Source organism: Biomphalaria glabrata, chromosome 2 (assembly GCF_947242115.1).
Source record: "Biomphalaria glabrata chromosome 2, xgBioGlab47.1, whole genome shotgun sequence".
In the NCBI taxonomy this organism is placed as follows: Eukaryota; Metazoa; Mollusca; class Gastropoda; family Planorbidae; genus Biomphalaria; species Biomphalaria glabrata.
Genome location: NC_074712.1, coordinates 27247094 through 27269030, shown reverse-complemented (window position 1 = coordinate 27269030; position 21937 = coordinate 27247094). Strand labels below are relative to the sequence as shown.

The 21937-nt window shown below is 35.5% G+C and overlaps 1 protein-coding gene across 1 annotated transcript in view; it reads left to right on the top strand.

Annotated features, from left to right (window-relative positions):
- The first annotated feature begins 259 nt into the window (after positions 1 to 259).
- The window catches only part of LOC106051848 (adhesion G protein-coupled receptor E4-like), a 37578-nt gene continuing 15900 nt past the window's right edge, over positions 260 to 21937 (top strand). The window contains exons 1-5 of the mRNA XM_056019796.1: positions 260 to 380; positions 7019 to 7201; positions 18668 to 19551; positions 19965 to 20260; positions 20380 to 20602. Coding sequence (XP_055875771.1) covers positions 18773 to 19551; positions 19965 to 20260; positions 20380 to 20602 — 1298 coding nt within the window. The 5' untranslated portion in view covers positions 260 to 380; positions 7019 to 7201; positions 18668 to 18772. The remainder of the gene's footprint in view (positions 381 to 7018; positions 7202 to 18667; positions 19552 to 19964; positions 20261 to 20379; positions 20603 to 21937) is intronic.

Below are 21937 nucleotides of genomic sequence, written 5' to 3'. Positions count from 1 at the left end.
GTTATTACTTTTGTGTGGCCTATCTGTCCATCCGTCTATCGCGTTTTTTTCAGTGAGGATTTCTGTTAGCAATTAAAAAAAAACACTAATAGAAGAAATTATTTTTACCCAATTCAAAAAATGTTGACTTTACATTAAAATGAACCCTACCTTGACATCTGTAATACTAGGCGGCATTAAGAGACCACTCAATCCTAGTTGAAAGTAGATGCAAAAACTAAGTCATGAACAGGGGCGGACTATGCTGCGCAAAGGTGAACTCGTTCAAGATAATAAAGTGTTGTTCTCCGCCATGACACTGATGGTTCTTGTTGGATGATTGCTGACTGTGAACCTAGATCTTAATTAACATGGTGGCAGCGGTGTAGTAATGATCACAGGTAAACATTAATCAGTATATAAAGTTGTATAGCTTGCAATAATAAATAGGCCATTACAGGATTGCGACGTACAAAGGCAGCTTGAAATTTCCTTTCTGTACCCGCTAATTGACAAACGTTTCGCCGTAGCCACTAAATTAGCGTAAAAATCAGAGGAGATCAGAGTGGCCACCTTTCTAACAATTATAAGGACTAAAGCGACGGACATATATGAAGGTCTTGAGAAGGGAAAAGAAAGAAAGATGGAAGAATTACTGAACAAATATCAAAGTTTTTGCATTGGAAAAACGAATGAAACCTATGAGCGCTACGTTTTCAATACTCGTGAACAGGAAGAAAGCGAGGACATTGAAAAGTACATAACAAATCAAAGACTAGCAAAAATGTGTTGTTTTGAACGTCTGGAAGATAGCTTAATTAGAGACAGAGTAGTTCTTGGTGTTAGGCATGAAATTATTACAAGATTTTTTAGAATATTTGTATTACACAAATAACAAACTAGTGTTTAAGAGGGAAGACATATTAGGAATTCCATTTATTACGTAAACACAAGCGGTGTTGCACTGACGCGCTAGTGTGCAAATGTACATATGATACCAATATGTTACATCTCTCTTCTTGAATTCAGAAAATCTATTTATCAGAATAACTAACAAACTAGTCAACTAAGAAATCCATTTCAGTTCATCACAAATCAAGTCTCTTGGGTTTGTTAACTATTCTGCCGGAGCGTGTTACGTAAGCTTCATGTGTTCTAGAGCTGTTAGAATAAGCAGTGTGTAGTGGCGGCTCTACATCTAGCGTAGTTTGTAGCATAGGCTAATCTTGAACTCTCTAGATATTGTGGTTCTAGTTGTGCTGAGATGTCATCTGGAAAGTCAAAATTATTTCAAATCTATTTGCTTTCTCAGACGACTTTCTGATGTGTTTCCTGTTTCTTCTGTAGACCTGATTTCCACTTTTGACATTATATGATCTAGGCTTAGAATGTTTCGAAATTATTGTTCATGGTTTCCACTTAGTATTAAGTTGCATTCTGACTGCCGTTCCGTCTTGTAGTGGGTTATGACTCTTAACTCCTTTCCTCTTGTCATAATAATGTTTCTGAGACTGTTTCTCGGAGTCAAAGTGTTTCTTCACCACCTTGAGATCTGGTGTCTTAGGTGTGAGTATTTCCTCGCTCGAAGGTAACAGATTTCTGGGTCGGCGCCCCATGAGAAATTGTGCTGGCGACAAATTAATATTAGTCAAAGGAGTAGTTCTGTAGTCTAATAGCTTTTCTTCCACATTTTCTTCACTGTCTGTATAGCTCTTTCAGCCTCGCTATTTGAACTCTGAAAATGAGGACTCTACATTTATGCTCTATTCCATACGATTTACAGAAATTAAGGAATTCTCTCGAAGCGAATTGTGGCTCACTATCTGACCTTAGTCTTCTAGGTATTCCATGGCATGCGAATATTTTCTTCATCTGATGTAGTTTCCTGTGACAGTTCTTTGACATCAATAAACTCTGAGAAGTAGTCAACTAGAAGTACATACTTTTTCCCCTCAAAGTTAAACAGATCACATCCATCCATGCTGTATGGAAGGTCTGGTATCTTAGTAAGCATTAGTGGTTCTGAGACATTTTGATTCTGATGTTCAGCACACCTTTTACAATCCCTAACTGTCACTTCAATGTCTGCATTCATGCCTGGCCAATACATGACTTCTCTGGCTCGATGGTTACACTTCACTATTTCTAAGTGAGACTTGTGAATCAGATTTAGCATGTATTTACGTAAGCTTGGTGGCATGACTATTCTCACACCTTTGTATATAATACAATCCGAAGCTGATAACTGGTCTCTTGAATCCCAATATGGCCTGACTTCAATTGGAGTCTCACTTCTTGTGTCTGGCCAACCAGTCATAATTACTTCCCGAAGTATTGAAAGTTCTTTGCTTGTACAGTCTAGAATTTCACTGTATTTCGAATCGCTTACAGAGATCATATGCAATAAATTCACACGTCTGCGTATCGGCTCGTTGTAGTAGTCCTAAGCATTCTACTGTGTCACCACTCAAAATTTTCTCTTGTCTAATGTCTACAACCTCAAACCTTGCTTTCACTTCTTGAGTATTATTCTTCAAAGGTAGCGCCACTGCTCCTAAAGTTTTAATGACGTGATTACTGTAAGACTTGAGTGACTTTGCTGAATAAGAAAGTTTTACTTTATCTTTGAGCTTTTCAAACTATGATATGACAAGAATGTTACACCTTGCACGAGTGTCAATGCGGAAAATGAATGTCTTGCCACGTACGATTAGTTTTACAGTCCACTCGTCTTCAACGACATTGATGTTCTCATTTTTAGCCTTTCTATACTGGCACTACTAATGTGTACAATAACTTCATTACTGTGGCTGTCAGCTTCTGCCAGATTAAGGGTGCATTTTTTTCTGCACATTTCAAACCAGTGGTTTTTCTTTTAGCAGAAATTGCATGTGGTTCCTATTGCTGGACATTTTCCCTTTTCGTGGTTCTTGTTACTGCATAATTTATCTGAGTTGTCTTTAACATTAGACTTCTTCTTGAGTACATTGTGTGACTGTCTCTTGATTGCTAGAACTTCTTGGCCCCTAAACATTTTCACTTGGCTTTGCGACATCTCATATTGTTGTCCAATTTCTATAGTCTTGCTAAGGGTCAACTTCTGTCCCTGATCAAGTAGTTTTAATTTTACCTTTTACTTGTATGACTCCTTTAATGATCAAATCAATTAGCGTATCATCTGGGTTGTCATACTCAGAGTCCATATTGAGAAGCTTTAGGTTCTTAACTTAGACTTACTTAGACTTAGGTCCTCCCGCGCCGTTCGGCGCATTGGGCAGCAAGCTGTCTCCATTAAGATCTGTCGTTGGCAATGTCTGAAGCCTCCTCCCACCTGGTGTCCACTGTTCTGAGATCCTTCATGAAGGTGTGGCGACAAGTAATACGAGGACGTCCCTGTTTGCGCTTTCCTTCTATTGGCCTCCATGTCATCGCAACTCTTGGTATACGTAGTTCATTCTGTAGAAGAACATGTCCCACAAACCTCATGCGACGCTCTGTCACAACCTCACTAAGTGTTCGACTCCCAGTTCGGCAAAGGATTTTCTTGTTTGAGACCCGATCTGTGTAACTGATTCCCAAAATCCATCTCAGCCATTTTTGACAGATGACTTCCATGTGTCACATGCATATGTTGCAGTTGGGATGACAAATGTGTTGACAAGGTGGTGTATTTTTGTTTCGAGACCAATGGCTTGGCTTGTCCAAATAGACTGCAGCCTTTGGTAAATGCTCTTTGCCTTTCCTATTCGGCACGCTACATCATGGTAGGCATTTCCATCTCGCAAAATTTTGATCTTATCTAAGTTTGTGCGGAGGCCAATTTTGGGTGCTTCTTTATCTAGGCTCTGCGTCATTTCCTGTATGCCTTTATTTGTATTCATCAGCAAAGTCCAAGTCCGTTATTTGATTTTGTTCACGCTATGGAATACCAAAGGCAGTCTGGTTCATTGCTCTCCTCATTATGTAGTCGATGGCTAGGAGGAAAAGGAAGGGAGATAAGATGCACCCCTGTCTCACACCTGTCTCGATTGTAAAAAACTCGGTTGTTCCTTCTTCTGTTTTAATGCAGCAACTAGACTGACTGTAAAGGTGTCGTAGGATCTGGACGAATACGCCAACCCTCCAATCATTGAGAAAGTATCAACAAACATTCAGAAAGGTAAATGCAGGTATTGTAGAAGAATTCACGAATACACAACGGAAAAGTGCCCAGCATAGGGTAAAACGTGTCTGACGTGCAAGGAGAGACATCATTTTGCAGTGATGTTGAAAAAGAAAATTATTCAGCAGGTGTCAGAGGATATGTCTGACGATGAAAGACAGCTACAATCGGCAAAATAGATGGAGTCATGATGATAGAAAATAAATGGTTGATATCTTTAGAGAACCGCTAAACGAAAAGGATGACAGAAGTTATGACAGTGAATGGTCACCGTTTAAGGTTTCAAATGGATAGTGGATCTGATGTAAATACCATACGTCAATAAGAATCAGATAGAAAATGCAACGCAAAGATTACTAATGTGGAATAAGACTGAAATGAACCCCATAGGGAAAGCCACTCTAACGACGAGAAATAAGACAACGAACGAAACATTTAAGATTCAATATATAGTGGTACCAAACAATCTAGCCATGCCTTCTAGGTCATGAAACTTGAGCAAGTTTGAAATAAATCAACGTCAATAAACATAGTTTCATCGCATCAGTAGGGACTAACCAAGGAGAAGACGTCCAACGTTTATTTGTGATTTGGGTGATTTAGGAGAAGTGTCTTTAAAGATTGATAGCAGCATTAAGCCCAAGATTCTGCCGTGTAGAAAGATACATATTGCCTTACAAAAAAGAATTAAGGAGAACCCTTGTTGAGCGGGATCATAGAATCAGTGTTAGAGCCTACAACATACTGTGTTTGTCTGGCCATCCATTGAGGATATACTGAATCAGTGATAGAGCCTACAGCATACTGTGTTTGTCTGGCCATCCATTGAGGATATACTGAATCAGTGATAGAGCCTACAGCATACTGTGTTTGTCTGGCCATCCATTGAGGATATACTGAATCAGTGATAGAGCCTACAGCATACTGTGTTTGTCTGGCCATCCATTGAGGATATACTGAATCAGTGTTTGAGTTCAGGTAGACTATTGTGTTTGTCTGGCCATCCATTGAGGATATACTGAATCAGTGTTTGAGTTCAGGTAGACTATTGTGTTTGTCTGGCCATCCATTGAGGATATACTGAATCAGTGTTTGAGTTCAGGTAGACTATTGTGTTTGTCTAGCCATCCATTGAGGATATACTGAATCAGTGTTTGAGTTCAGGTAGACTATTGTGTTTGTCTGGCCATCCATTGAGGATATACTGAATCAGTGTTTGAGTTCAGGTAGACTATTGTGTTTGTCTGGCCATCCATTGAGGATATACTGAATCAGTGTTTGAGTTCAGGTAGACTATTATGTTTGTCTAGCCATCCATTGAGGATATACTGAATCAGTGTTTGCATCGTTCTATCTGTCTCTGTCTTGATTCTGACCAGAGTGGTCAAGCAATGTTCCATCCGGTTCTAGAAGGCCTATAGGGACGATATGTGACCAGTATGAGGTGAAGTCTGAACCAGCACAGTGTGTAATGTTGTTGCCAATTGTACTGTATTGGCTGTGATGTATTTGACATTGAACTTTAACGTTACTTTGGAGCCCTGAGTTGTCAAGTTCTTTAAGTTAATTGTGTCGTGTGGTGCAGTTTGCAGAGAGCCTTGATAGTGACAAACGTTACACTATATTTAAAGAGAATTAGACTGACATATATAATATGGTCTGCCATTTAATGGCCGGATTATATGGTAATACCCGGGCTGATTTAGGTAACCAGTCCGCCTCTGCCTGTAACATTTGAAATACTCATAAATCTGTCAGTTTATTTTTGTAGCTGGTCTGGAGGAACTATAAATATCATGTTACTTATAGCCTCTCAGCTTAATGACAAATAGTCACCAATGCAGTGACAGAACATTCAGGGAAAGGACACTCCCCCAATATGATAGTAACATCTGTAGGCTATCTGCGAGATTTGAGCTAACTAAACTACTGGTGGATCCTAGGTATCACATTTAAAGACCACTTCACAAAACAAGAGATTAGAGACAGGGTTCTTACAACGATTAGACCCCATGATGACCTACTAACTATCGTAAAAAAATGCAAGCTTAAATTAAATCCATGGCCATATTACAACGTCTTCGGGGCTAGCAAAGACCTTATTTCAGGGAACAGTACCAGGAAAAAGAAGAAGAGGCAGACAGAAAAAGCGATGGGAAGACAACATAAAAGAATTGACGGGCCTGCCATTGAAAGAGGTTCTGTCTAAGGCAAAAGACAAAGAGGAATGGAGAAAGACAAATCTTGCATGGTGCCCCAAAGGCCCAACAGCTAAGGGGATAGGTAAAAGGTAAAGGTAAACTTGGTGACTCGCCCGGATATGGCTTTTATAATGTCATTATTTATTGTTACTTTTTTAAAACAAAAATAAAACGTTTCGGTATAAATTAATGGCTACTATAGAAAAGTATACAAAAGATACATATATATTTTTTATATTATTACCTTAACAAATAAAACAAAACGCTACGATAAAAAAATGTATATTTTCATTAGCAAATCAATGTAACACATTACTTTCAATAGAAAACACTAAATAAATATTTTATTTGTTTTGTAAATACATTCCTTTTTTATGTACTACTGCTTACATACATGTACATACTTTTGAAACAAAACTGATCGCTTGCTTTCAGAAGTCAAGAAGTAGCGTTGAACCTTTTTTAGACTTGAACGTGATGGACGGAACACAAGCATACTATTTGACTAATTACATATCCCAAGTTAATTGTCTTATGAATATAGCAGACTATGTTGATTCTAATATGTGTAGAATATGTTAATCATCTTATTTTAAACAAATTGTTACTAACTTAGAAAATCAATAACGATTATAAATGTCAAATATTTTAGATATTTCATGTATACATATCCTAGGGTGAGTGTCTACCTCTGAGATGTTCACCTGGAAAACTATTGAAGAACGGATCATGTTCCAGCGTATTTCCTAATATTAGAGGATTGATATATAAAGTCAGAGTTCTAGTTAGACTAACAGAATGGAAGAGCACTGATGTCAATAATATAAAAGTAATCATTTTAGACCTTGCTGAAAAACAGGTTAATTTTTGAATCTTTTCATATTATTTTCATAGCTAGTGATCTTACTTTGGCTTTGTTTAGTATACAACGTACTATTTAGTTACATTTGGAAAAGTTATTTATTCTACTGCATTTTTAATCTATGTTAATGTTTGTTGTATAATAATAAGAGCAATGTTAATTATGCTGGAGAAAATTTATCTTACACTTGTGCATTACACATAACAATGCAATACACACAAATACTACGTTCAGTACTTGTGCAATGTACATCAGAATGTTGTGTTTTATTTAATGGTCGATATTGGTACTCGTTTAGCATATCTTGGGAATGTTAGTTTTGTGTCAAAAGTTAGTTTTTCCTCGTATATTCTGTTAATTTTGCAGGGCTATTTTTAAAATATCTTTATTCAAATCTAAACGTTATGAAATCTGGAACCAAAACGATGAAAGCTGCATAGAAGCTGATCTAAAAAAACGGCTCTAACAATGTATATTGCTGAGAAAAGAATTTCTAGCTCGTTGGCCATATGGCAAACTCTATTTAAACCGTTATAATTTTTCAAAGTAAAAAATAAATAAATGTAAATTTAGTTTGATTACTACACTTATATCTTGATCCAACATCGGTTTTAAAAGTACTTTCGCATTCTTGAAATGACTTTCGCTTTCGAGAATTTGCGAATGTAATGTATTGTTGATTTAATAGTTAAATAATTTTTTCATTAATTTTGACGTAAATCTAATATAGATAACAACTAGATTCTAAATCTAGATCTAGACTAGATCTTCAGAGCTCTACGTGTAAGAAACGTACTAATACAAAAAATATAGATAGATATAATAGATATACAATGCCCGCTAGCCTATTGGTAGAATCACTAAATTTGGAAGCTAATGGTGTCCTCCACATCACGAGTTGCATGCCCAATTTTAGCTTCATATTTAAAAAAAAATAATTCCCTTAAATATTTCAAGTTGTATTATGGAGTTATTGTTTTTTTTAAATGTATATTGTAAGTGTTTTTCTTGTTCTATTGAAAGCACGGTATTAAGCTATAAATATCAATGTAACTGATTGAAAGAAGAAAAATATATTAGCAATACTATTTATATAGTGTTGAAATCAAAATCAGATACAAGTTAGAATTCTAGAAGACGTGAAACACAACAATGGAAATAACACATTAGTATTTCTTTGTCATAGATTTTACACCAGATGTGTTTATTTTTAGGCTCTAAACTTGTAGTACCTTATGCTATGTAGTTTTACTGTGGCGTAATATATAGATAGTGTATAAATAAAATAAATGTAGACTCTGTGTCCTATATTCTTAAGCGAGCAATTCTTATATGTATGCATGTATGTATGTATGTATGTATGTATGTATGTATATATATATATATATATATATATATATATATATATATATATATATATATATATATATATATATATATATTATAAAAAGCAGAATGTTTGGCGTATGTATGTATGTTTTATGTCCCCGTATAGAAATAAAGACCGCTTGATCAATCTTGATAAAACTTGGCAGGAATGTTCCTTGGGTACCAATAGGGTTTGTTGGAATAGTCCGTTTCGTTTCTTTGATTAAAAAGTATTGGGCCGGAAGTCGCTTTTTTCTCTATATATCTTTGTATTTTTCAGTTCTCTTTTTAAATTAAACTGACATTATTGTGCTATAATTTTAAGTGTGCCATGTAGAGAAAAAAATTCTGCACAAAAATACGGGTAGTTGAGATATAACCCGATAGAGGCTATAAAAAGAAAAGACCTGAAACTAGCGCGTGAAACTACACATTTACAGTACTTTATTTGATGAGTATTTTACCCAAGATTTGTGTTGTTTTTTTAGGACTAGCTTATTTCATGTACCCGGCATTTTCCGATACACAATTTCATACACAAAATAAATCGAAATCCTGCTTGTATACTTAGGCCCTATTTAAATCGATCCGGTATCAATCCGGTTTTGAAGTAGCAATAACCCCGCAAAAAAAATTAAATGAAAGAAGATTGAGATATACATATTTTTTTGTGACGGTACGCACCGGTACGGGGTACCGGCACCTTTCAATGTCGGGAAAAATGATTGCTTTTCTTGTAATTCAACGTTAATTGTTAATTTATTATTAGTTGAAAGTTAGGCAATCTATCACTGAGTACAGGAGCCTCTTTTTTATTTTTACAAAAAAAAGCACTTTATATACTTTCAGCCGACATGCCGTATTATTAAAAACACCTCTATGTGAACTTCTCAATCATCTAGAGTCTTAGACAGTCATTATTTTAGACTAGATTTAAGTAGAGTCTAGACCTAGAATTAGTAGGCCTATTATTATAAAAAAATAAATAAAAAATAATCAGCCATTATAGACATCATTCGCAATTTTATTATTAGGTCTAGGCATTGAAAAGTAAATCTATTAATAAACTATAATAGATCTAAGTCACGGGCGGACTGGCTATATGGGTATTCGGGCAAATGCCCGGTGGGTCGGTACCAAATGGGCCGGTCTGGTCGTGACCAGATATATTTTTTTTTTCAATTAAGACAACTTTCTAAAAAAGTGACAGCAGCAAAAAAGAGATGTTTAAGGTTTTTTTTTGACAATTAATTTTGTTTAAAATTCAACTAGAATATCAAAAACTTTTCACTATATTTATTATCATTTGCAAAACGTCAGACTGCATGGCCGTAGCCAGGGGGGGGGGGGTTTGGGGTTCAACCCCCCCCCCCCGAAATGAAATCCCCCACCCTTCGGGGGGGGGGGTCGGAATTTAGTGACTGATTTTTTGCTTTGATTTTGTTTATTTTAGGTGAGATTTTAATACTAAACCATCACTTTCCCCAGCACAACCAAAGGGGTTTTCAGTTTAAAACCCCCTACCAGGGGGTTTTGAGTTTAAAACCCCCTTCCAGGGGGGTTCGAGTTTAAAAACCCCTACAAGGGGTTTTGAGTTTAAAACCCCCTACCAGGGGTTTTGAGTTTTAAACCCCCTACCTGGGGTTTTTGCAGTTAACTCCCCCTCTTCTATAAAACAAAACAAACAAAAAATGCAAACGAAAATCCCATAATTCCAAGAGCACAGTTAAGGAAGATTTTGATTTTAAAACCCCGTCTAAAATTTACGATAAACCCCCTCTTTAATATAAAAAAAAGCTAATTACGCACTCAAAATGTTATGAGCGTAGCTAAATGGGTTTTGACTCAGTTTTGAGTTCAGCGGGATTTGAAGGTAAAAATTTTAATAATTTTAATAATAAAAACAAAGCAAATTATACATTTAAAATGTTATGAGTGTAGTCTAAGGGGTTTTGAGTTTAAACTCCCCCTCCAATGGAGTTTGAAGCTAAAAAGTACCTCTTCAATATAAATAAAAGAAAATTACTCACTCTAAAATCTATGAGCGTAGTCAAAGGGGTTTTGAGTTTAAACCCCAAGCCAGGGGGGGGGGGGTTTGAGGATACAAAATACATCTTCAGTGTAAGAAAAAAAGCAAATTACGCACTCAAAATGCTATGAGCGTTGCCGAAAGGGGTTTCAAGTTTAAACCCCCATTCAGAGGGGTTTGGTGCTAAAAATACATCTTCAATATAAAAAAAAAGCAAATTACTCACTAAAATTATTTGAGCGTAGCCAAGCCAATCGGGGGTTTTGAGTTTAAACCCTTCTTCTACAGATGGCTTTTTTTAAAAGTTTAAAACGCCTCCAGATGGTTTTGAGTCTAAGATCCCCCTACAGAGCATTTTGAGGTGGAAAACCCCCAACAGAAGATTTTGACGATAAAACTTCTCTTTTCGATATAAAATCTAAAGCAAACTAGTCACTTAATTCCAAGAGCGTATTCAAAAGAGGTTACACATTTTTACCAGTGGCAGGGCTCCATTAATAAACTGCAGTGAATAGTCATCTACCGAAATCGAAAAACACAGCCGACATGCCGTATTATTAAAAACACCTCTATGTGAACTTCTCAATCATCTAGAGTCTTAGACAGTCATTATTTTAGACTAGATTTAAGTAGAGTCTAGACCTAGAATTAGTAGGCCTATTATTATAAAAAAATAAATAAAAAATAATCAGCCATTATAGACATCATTCGCAATTTTATTATTAGGTCTAGGCATTGAAAAGTAAATCTATTAATAAACTATAATAGATCTAAGTCACGGGCGGACTGGCTATATGGGTATTCGGGCAAATGCCCGGTGGGTCGGTACCAAATGGGCCGGTCTGGTCGTGACCAGATATATTTTTTTTTTCAATTAAGACAACTTTCTAAAAAAGTGACAGCAGCAAAAAAGAGATGTTTAAGGTTTTTTTTTGACAATTAATTTTGTTTAAAATTCAACTAGAATATCAAAAACTTTTCACTATATTTATTATCATTTGCAAAACGTCAGACTGCATGGCCGTAGCCAGGGGGGGGGGTTTGGGGTTCAACCCCCCCCCCCCCGAAATGAAATCCCCCACCCTTCGGGGGGGGGGGGTCGGAATTTAGTGACTGATTTTTTGCTTTGATTTTGTTTATTTTAGGTGAGATTTTAATACTAAACCATCACTTTCCCCAGCACAACCAAAGGGGTTTTCAGTTTAAAACCCCCTACCAGGGGGTTTTGAGTTTAAAACCCCCTTCCAGGGGGGTTCGAGTTTAAAAACCCCTACAAGGGGTTTTGAGTTTAAAACCCCCTACCAGGGGTTTTGAGTTTTAAACCCCCTACCTGGGGTTTTTGCAGTTAACTCCCCCTCTTCTATAAAACAAAACAAACAAAAAATGCAAACGAAAATCCCATAATTCCAAGAGCACAGTTAAGGAAGATTTTGATTTTAAAACCCCGTCTAAAATTTACGATAAACCCCCTCTTTAATATAAAAAAAAGCTAATTACGCACTCAAAATGTTATGAGCGTAGCTAAATGGGTTTTGACTCAGTTTTGAGTTCAGCGGGATTTGAAGGTAAAAATTTTAATAATTTTAATAATAAAAACAAAGCAAATTATACATTTAAAATGTTATGAGTGTAGTCTAAGGGGTTTTGAGTTTAAACTCCCCCTCCAATGGAGTTTGAAGCTAAAAAGTACCTCTTCAATATAAATAAAAGAAAATTACTCACTCTAAAATCTATGAGCGTAGTCAAAGGGGTTTTGAGTTTAAACCCCAAGCCAGGGGGGGGGGGGGGGTTTGAGGATACAAAATACATCTTCAGTGTAAGAAAAAAAGCAAATTACGCACTCAAAATGCTATGAGCGTTGCCGAAAGGGGTTTCAAGTTTAAACCCCCATTCAGAGGGGTTTGGTGCTAAAAATACATCTTCAATATAAAAAAAAAGCAAATTACTCACTAAAATTATTTGAGCGTAGCCAAGCCAATCGGGGGTTTTGAGTTTAAACCCTTCTTCTACAGATGGCTTTTTTTAAAAGTTTAAAACGCCTCCAGATGGTTTTGAGTCTAAGATCCCCCTACAGAGCATTTTGAGGTGGAAAACCCCCAACAGAAGATTTTGACGATAAAACTTCTCTTTTCGATATAAAATCTAAAGCAAACTAGTCACTTAATTCCAAGAGCGTATTCAAAAGAGGTTACACATTTTTACCAGTGGCAGGGCTCCATTAATAAACTGCAGTGAATAGTCATCTACCGAAATCGAAAAACACTAAAAGTAGCTCAACAAAGATGGCTAAGACAGATTTTAGGAGTCAGTTATTGAGATCGGGTCTAAATCAAGGAAATCCTATGCCGAACTGGGAGTCGACCCCTTAGTAAGATTGTGAGAGAACGACGCATGAGGTTTGCGGGACATGTTCTCCGACAAAATGAATTACGCATAAGAAGAGTTGCAATGATATCCTAGTACAACTTGACGCCACTCATTCATGGAGGTCCCCATGGTAGGTGGGAAGAGGCTTCAGACATTACCAGTGACAGATTTTTATGGAAACAGCTTGACGTCAAATGCTCCGAACGGCGTGGGAGGGTCTACAATTTTTCCATTAACTCATGGAAGAACCTATTCTAGGGCACAATAAACGTCTTCCGAAAGAATGAAGGGTCAGAATGTAATAAAGATTATGTACACACACACATAAATACATATATTTTTTTTTGTGGTGGGGGGGGTCGGGGGGGGGGCTACGCCCATGCGTCAGACCGTAATCTTTTGTTATGTGCGAGCTCCATGGATTTCAGCACTGCTTTGATGTCTTCGAGGTTGTGTTTGGCCTGATCATTTTGCTGGTCTGCTTAGTTTGAAGTCATTAAAGACGTAAATTCTTATACTAATGAACTGGTTTTATATAGCGCTGTTACATCCGATATTTAATGAAAGGAGATTTATAGTTTAAGTAATCAGAGCCGGATTTAAGGGAGGGCAGGCGGGGCTACATCCCCGAGGAAATATAGCCTATAGGTCGGTATTTCGACGTCTCTGAAACTTTTAATTATCTTTTTTTTTTCATTTTTAACGCTAACACTTTAAAACTTAGGTCGGCTGGCAAAGCTCTTGTGAAGTGTCCGCTTGTGGCATGCTCGTAATATATGAATGCAGCTCCGGAATTACGGCAGTACATCTACCAAGGGCCTTACCGGCCCTTACCCTCCACAAACTCAAAATTATACACTTCTTAAAACTAAAATTTGCATATTAAATGTTTATAGTACATTCTTATAAAATTCGCGTTTTTTTTTTGAGAAAGTACTAAGACGAAGCAAGAGCTTTTCACATTAAGTTCCTTTCTAACCGTTCTGCTTACTCTAATCTTTAAATGGAATAGGTTGTTAGGATCAGCCAGGAAAACCAACGTCTTATCAGACACCCGGTGGTATGACACATGAAATGCCTAAGACGCAATTATCTTCTTTTTTTTGAAGTAACATCTGTCATCTATAAGTAATATCATAACGTAACATTTAATACTATTATAACCGAGGGCAAACACTCCACGAAAGGTAAAGGTGAAGAGATATTTTTTTACAAGATATTAGACGATCACAACATAAAAGTCTTATGAGTTCATTTAGCTGCTCTGGCCTGCAGGGTTCACTGTCTCCGCCACTGCCTTCCACTAACATACACCGTTCACTGCTGCCGCCTATGTCTTATCGTTCCAACAGGGTTCTCTATCTTGCCACTAACACAGGTTACATTACGTGTCTCAGGAACAAATGCAATAGTATACATACACTAACAGGAATGACCCTTTCCAGTTTCCTCACAAGACTTCTTCCTGACCAGACAAACTACATTGCTTCTGACCTGCTTACCACACTGGCAATGATCCCTTCTACAACTCAGGCGGTTCTAAGCTTCTAACCTATCTCTATTCTGTCTCTCTATCTACTTGGCTGGAATCAACAGTCCGCCATCTTGTTTCTACCAACTCGTCTTTATCTGTGCCCTGGTGCGTACCATACGCTTCAATGTAGGAGCAGAGATATAACAATATATTCATTTCAAACTTATTAAGACTGCTATTGTACTGTTAATAGTTTTCAGACTACATACATGTATAAATAAAATACAGTATGTAATCCTACGCAAGCATACATCCAGTATCTAATGCATTATCAAACTTTATCTACATATATTCTACACATATAATATTACATGCCATTTGTGGGCCGGGTTATATGGTAATGCCCGGGCCGATTTTGACACCCAGTCCAACCCTGATCTAAGTCTAAGTACTAACTTATTAAATAAGTCATTATAAGTGGAAGTATTGTAATGAATATTGTATAGATCTAGATTGACTAGATTATAGATAGATCTCTAGTTTAGTAGATTAAGTATAGAGTATAGTAAACGTATTACAGTATTATTAGATCTATGTCTTATGTCTATATCTAATAATTAAAAAACTTTAGTCTTTATTAATATGTAGACTTTTTTCTAATAAAAACTGACTATAGACATAGCATAGGCTAGACTCGGCAATCTAGTCTCAAGATAGAATCTATACTATTACTAGATCTATTCGATTTTTATATATAGATCTAGTCATCTAGATTAGAATTAGATTATAGATCTAAATATACTAATGGAGAGATGATATGCGGTGTTAGCTAATAGCGTTGCACAAGAAACGAACCTGGGTTTTTCTAAACTCTAATACTTGGTATGTAATAGTAAAACAGCACCTACTTAAATAAATCGTAACTAGAAATAAAAAAACTATATTTATTGTAGTATATATAGGTCTGTGGTTGTATTTTATATAGCCTTCGTAACTTCTTCAATAGAGAAATGACTTTTGTAATTTCTTTTACTGAAAATTGGGCTATTCGCGTCTGACACATATATAATTTTTATGTTCAGCAACAAACACTATTGAGACCGTAGTGTATGTATTGTAGCCCTAAAACAAACTTAAAACCCTGAAAAAAAACAAGATTACAAAGAGAGTTTGTGTTACACAAACTCAGAGGCGGCCCCCGTCGAAGTCGGATCCCTGTCGGATCTGCATATTCGCAAATAATATTCAAGAGATGATTTAATTTTGATGGTCAAAAGTAATAATGTTTCAAAGATTCATTTGCCGTAAATTTAAATTTAAATTAAATTAAATTTTTTAGATTAGTTTTAGTATATTAAAACATTACAATATTGATCAAAACGTTTGGAAATGAAAATCTACACTTTTTTTTTTACACTTTAAGTTTATAAATTGAAATTCTACATCTTAATCTAGTCTATTTTAGTCTAAACTAGATCTAGAAATTCTAGATCTAGACTCTAAAATAATTTTAATTAGAATATAAATCCAGATCTAGATATACTGTAATAAAAATCTAGATCTAGTTTAAAAAATCTAGATTAGATCTAAATCAAGATATTCCTTTTTTAAACGCGAGCTACATAATGAGGCTTAATAAACATTACTATACCGAGTTCTTTTTTCATTTCATTTGAAGAATTAATTCCATATAACGTCAGAGGGAAAAAAAACACTACGTCACACGGCCTGGCTAGACTAAAAATCGCATTCATCATTACGAGCCATTTATCGAGTGTTCATAGACATTGGTGCACCGAGTGCGTTCTTTTAACATTCATTCATATGACGTCAAAGAAAAAAAAATTCCATTACCTCACAATAGGCTAGTACCGGTCCCTAAAAAAATGTCTTTATATACACGAGATATTTGACGAGGGTTCATATACATTGGTGCACTGATTTCTAATAGAATTTATTTAAAGAGGATCAAAGCCGCATTGTTTTTGCGTTTTGTCTGTCAGTCGGTCTGTCCGTCATCTTGATATAAAAAAAAAAACAACTAAAAGTTATTAAAATTGATTAACCTTTATTTTACGTTTCAAAATATCGCAATAATTTTTAGGTATGAACACAATTGAAAAGTTTATATAATAGATTGTTCCGGATGTTTGTATAAATAGTAAAAGAAATGTTTTAGGTAGAAAGTTAAATGTACTGTAAGAGAGTAGTGAGTTAAAATATTTTTCATAAAAATCCGAAAAAACATTATTTGGTAAATGAGAACATTATTTGTTTATTAATTAGAAGAGAGGAGTTCAAACAATTATTTGGCGTTAGTAGAAATTTAAATAAATTCGGAAATTTCTGGCTACGATTTGTAAGAAACCAAATCCGGAACATTCTTTATCGATTACAAAACTTCTATGTTATGTTTCAGCAAGAAAATTAAATGTCTAAAAAGTAATTTTCAGTAATCAATTTTAGTAAATTACTTTTTTTTAAAGCCCTGAACAACCTATAGTCGATATTTTTAAAATTTGTTTAAAGATGAAAATACGGAACACTTTGATATTGATAACCAAATTATAGTGACGCATTGTCAAATAATATAAGTGTAATATTAGTAAATTATGCGATTTCAAACAATCATTCATGATTTATAAAACAATATTCGGAACATTTTTACACTTAATGAAATATAATTCAGTATAGAGATTTTGATTTAGCATTAATATGCTATTTACATAAAAAACGGAACAACATATTATTAATAATGTGTTTTTGCAACGTTTAAGAATGGAAATTGAATGTAATATAAATTAGAAGAGCAAACAAACATTTGTTGGGGTTGATTAGTTTTGCAAAAAAAAAATCCGGAACAATCAATTTTTAGATACTTAAAACTATTGAGATGTTACGGGAGGAACATTAAAGGGTAAATCAGATTTTCAATAGCTTTTAGAGTTCTAGTTTTTTTAATCTAATCGTGACCGACAGACCGACCAACAGACAAAACGCACAAAAATAATCTTCTTTTATTCGGGTGGGGGCACTAAACAAAAAATAAATAAAATCTGATTTTTTAAAAAAGTTTAAGGAATTCGTTTAGCACCTGATCATGTTGCGACGTTACGCTACTGCACGAAAATCGCTGCATAAAAAGTCCATTTAAAAAAAATGTGCGTGATATTTACATACAAAGTGCATTATTAGCCTTTATAAACAAACAGAAATGTTTTCTTTTAATTTTAGCAGCTAGTTGACCAGAAAAAACATCTTTAACTATTATTTATATTTGTTGTAAACATTTCCTGAACATTTTAAAAATATATTTGCCTTTGTGATACTGAAAATACACAACAATTGTTCACCTTTGTTAGCATATTGTGACATTGCATCCCTTACATTTACGTAATTGTTTTAGAATTGGTGTATTTTTATGAAAAAATCGCTTGCATAATTAATTTTATAAATTAAACGGTTTGCTTTTAGAAAACCAAAAGTAGCCGTTGCACCTAAACTTTTCAAGCCGCATTTAATGATGAAATAATATTTTTCATATCTCTTCTAGTTTTCGAGATCTGAGTGTGACAGACGGACAGACGGACATTTTGCACAAACCTAATAGCGGCTTTTTCCCCTTACGGGGGCCGCTAAAAATTGTTAATCAGCTCACTTTATTTGATCATCAAATAGAACTAACTAGCAATAGTGTTTATTGGAATATATTTGAAGAAATTTGATGGGGGAGGGGAGTCAACCTGTGCTACCGTACCAGGTGCCACCAACACTGTCTGAAAGGTTTCCATTCCGTTTTTAGGTGATCAGTTAACGCTACTCTACTTATTCCAGAAAAGTTTCATCAAAGAAGATGTGTTGTCCTGTTTGCTTTTATGTGAAAAATAACGCTAAAGGTTTTTTTATGTTATCATTTTAAACGCTCAAAACAAGACTATGGCTTGAAAAGTCATTGGTCCATTTGTTTAATTTCGATAGTGGCCGCCTCTGTAACCACACAAACTCTATTTGAAATCTTGTATTATGGGATAGTAGCATTGTGATGTCGATGACCATTGCAGAAGTTTCCATTTTAACAATAAAAACACAATTTTATTGATTAAAATACACTCGTCACGTCAGATTTTAGCACTTTCGACGTTTGTCAATATCTTATTATTATTATTATTAAAGTAAGAATTTTAAAAGCGTTAAATTATCATTTACGATTTTCCTTTTTTCTTAGCTCAGAAATATTTTTGCCAATATAACTGATGGCTACTACTATCGACTAAGTGCTGTCCAGGAAGAAGCTTCAGCTAACAGCTCAGTGACGTTTGCTTGGGCCAAAATGTATTTTCTAGCTTCATTATTACTAGACAGAGACACTTTTGAAAACTTTGTTCTGAATTCACTCTGTGGAAGAAGTTTTGATGTAGATGGAAATGGTTTTCAGTGTTTTTGTTACAATAATTTAACTAACGAGATTGACCAAGATCTTTTATACTTTGAGAATGAAACCAACATTTTATATCATGAGAATAATAAAGATTATCTTTTATATTTTGGGAATAAAACCAAAATGTTTAATCATAAGGTAGGCAAAGAAAGTTTTCCTCAAATGTCAAACGAACGTAGAAAACTTTCAATTTCCTTGATACAATCTTTGAAACACTTACAAAGTAAAATTTTTGATAGTATCATTCTGTCTTCAACATTGACTTGCAGTTTTATCACCTTACACCAATCTAACTTTACTGTGCAGTGGAAAGAAACGAATAGAGTAGAAAGAATCCTTGTGACTATAGACGTTGCTGGAACCAAACAAACGATCTCTAGCATGTCCGATATCTTTGACTTGCAACTGGATCAGACCGGTAACTTGAAGGTTTGTGTGCACATTTTGAACACATTTGTCAAGAAACCTAAAAAACGTCGTTGGAAACAAAGTGACCTGGCAATAAATATTTTAACGTATACATGCATGAGTGCTTCTGAGCTTTGCCTGGTGATAACTTTGATTACCTACCTTGGATTTCGTGAGCTAAGAACTGTGCCAGGAATAAACAATATATTTCTTAGTTTGAGTCTCATTCTAGCCCAGACTGTATTGGTCCTTGCCTCTAACATGTAAGTATGCTTATACATACATTTACATGAACTTATATCTTTTTCTACTTTTTAACGCTTTAATTAGTAAAGTACGCTTTCATACCCTGAATTCTATTGGCAGATAATGGTAATTTAATCTGTGTGGCTCAAGGTTAATGAGTATGTAATGTGGTTTGCATATTTTCCCGCATTAGAGTTGGCTGAACTCTGAAATTGGGATTCCCAGTTTTTAACAGGATTTGGAAGAATATTCGGAAGCCAAGCGCTTGACAGTTCAGCCACCTTTTTCTTTTTAAAGTTTACATTTCGAGTAATTATGTTAATGCTACCATGTGCTAATCATAAGTTCTAAAATTGTTTAGTGGTAGTTATACTATTTAAAAAAATTATTCTTTTGGAATAAGATAAAAAAATGTCTTTTCTTTCTACAGACAAGGACCTAGTGTCCTGTGTACATGTATTGGTATTGTGACACATTTCTTGTGGCTGTGGCACTTTACTTGGAGTTTCCTGTGTAGTCTTCACATGTACAGAGTCTTTAGTACCAAGATACCAAGCCATCCATGGAAACATAATAGCGCATGTATCTACGCTTTACAAATGATGTCACTTTCATTGATTGTTCCGGTCTTAATAGTGGCTTTAGTCATTACCTCGTCATACTTGAAGTCACAGACTATTGGCTATGGTCATCGTTTCTGTTATCTGGACTCCGCATTTCTTATAGGTATTATGCTATAATAAATTGTTTTTCTCCAGTTGTCTTCAAAAGCTGGTATTGGTTTTGAACTGACTGATTTTATTTTTAATAGGCAGGTATTAAACTTAATCCTTTTACATTCTCAGGAGTCTCAATGGTCAGTCTAATATGTTTGGTTTCTCTGTGTAACTTGACATTTCTGAGCCTAACTATTGCCAGTATTCACATAGTAAATAGACTAGTGACATTTGATGCCATGAAGAAAGCCCAGTACAAGAATCTTATTCTCTACGTCAAGCTGTCATCTGTCACAGGTGTTTTCTGGATTGTAACGATTGTTGCTGAGGCTGTAGACAGTGATGTTTTAAGGTGAGGATTTCAAATTTAATCTTCGGCAAAGATTTCAAACTTTTTAATCATTTTTTAAAACGATTTTCTTAAATTTGAATGGGAAAAAATATAAATAAATAACTGAGATAACTAGTGATGACCAAAGGTTAACTAAAAAGCTAAATACGTTTAGTCGAATACAGTAATCTAGGCCAAAGTTTAGGCACACATCAGGCACAAATCAGCCCGGGCATTACCATATGAACCGGCCCACAAATAAATGGCATGTCATTATATCATGGGCGTAGCCAAGATTTTTTCGGTGGGGGGGGATTTTTTTTTCTACTCCTCTGCCATGTATATGTATGTAATTAATCTTCATTACATTCTGACCTTTCATTCTTTCGGGGTTTGTTTTATAGCTTAGAATAGGTTCTTTTTTAATCAGTGGAAAGACAGTACACACCACTAAGGACAGCTAGGGAGTCTGGGGGAGAGCTGTGTGCTCCCCCAGCTGAGTCGGGGGGAAGCCCCGTACCCAAGCACTATTTCTGTTATGTTAAGCTTTAAAGAAATGCATATTCTGGAGTATCTACAGTGCAATTAGCTTGCTACTCTTCCGCTAAACATTTCAAAAACCAAATCTGCTATTCATTGCACTTATACAATGGAGTCCAGCAACTGGTAGAAAATGGTAACTATAGTTTGGCTTTAGTTTTTGTATTGGAGGGGGAGGATAACCACAAAACCCCTTTTAGCTACGCTTTGGAAATTCGGTGATTGTAGTTTGCTTACGTTGGCTGCAATGGGGCATTAAGTAACGTTTCCTTTTCAGGCAATGAGGTCTGAGGTATGTGATGATTTGAACACCCCTCCTCCCGGCTACGCCCATGTTTAATATTATAGGTGTAAGCCTAATTCTCGTCAAAATATATACAATTTGATAACGCATCGAAAACTGGATGTATGCTTGCGTAGGATTACACAATGTATTTTAATTATACACGCATTTAGTCTGAAAACTATAAACAATATAAAAGCAGCCCTAATGAGTTTGAAACTTTTTGGTATTACTTATGGATTACAGACGTTTCTTCATTTCATGTGCCAATTTAGTCATGCATGTTGATCTATGACTTAAAATTAGCTAAGTCATTGGTTTTCCTGGCTGACTCAGGCAACCCATTTCGTTAAAAGATAAAAAAGATAAGAGAATGCAGAACAGTTAGAGGGGCACTTACAAGTACATTCTCAAAAACGCGAATTGTATATTGTGACAGGTGGGGAAATGTGACGTGTGTTTGGCGCGTTTAATGTCTAGGGGATGATTATTTTTAAGGCTATCACACACCAGCCTATCAGCATATGAATCGG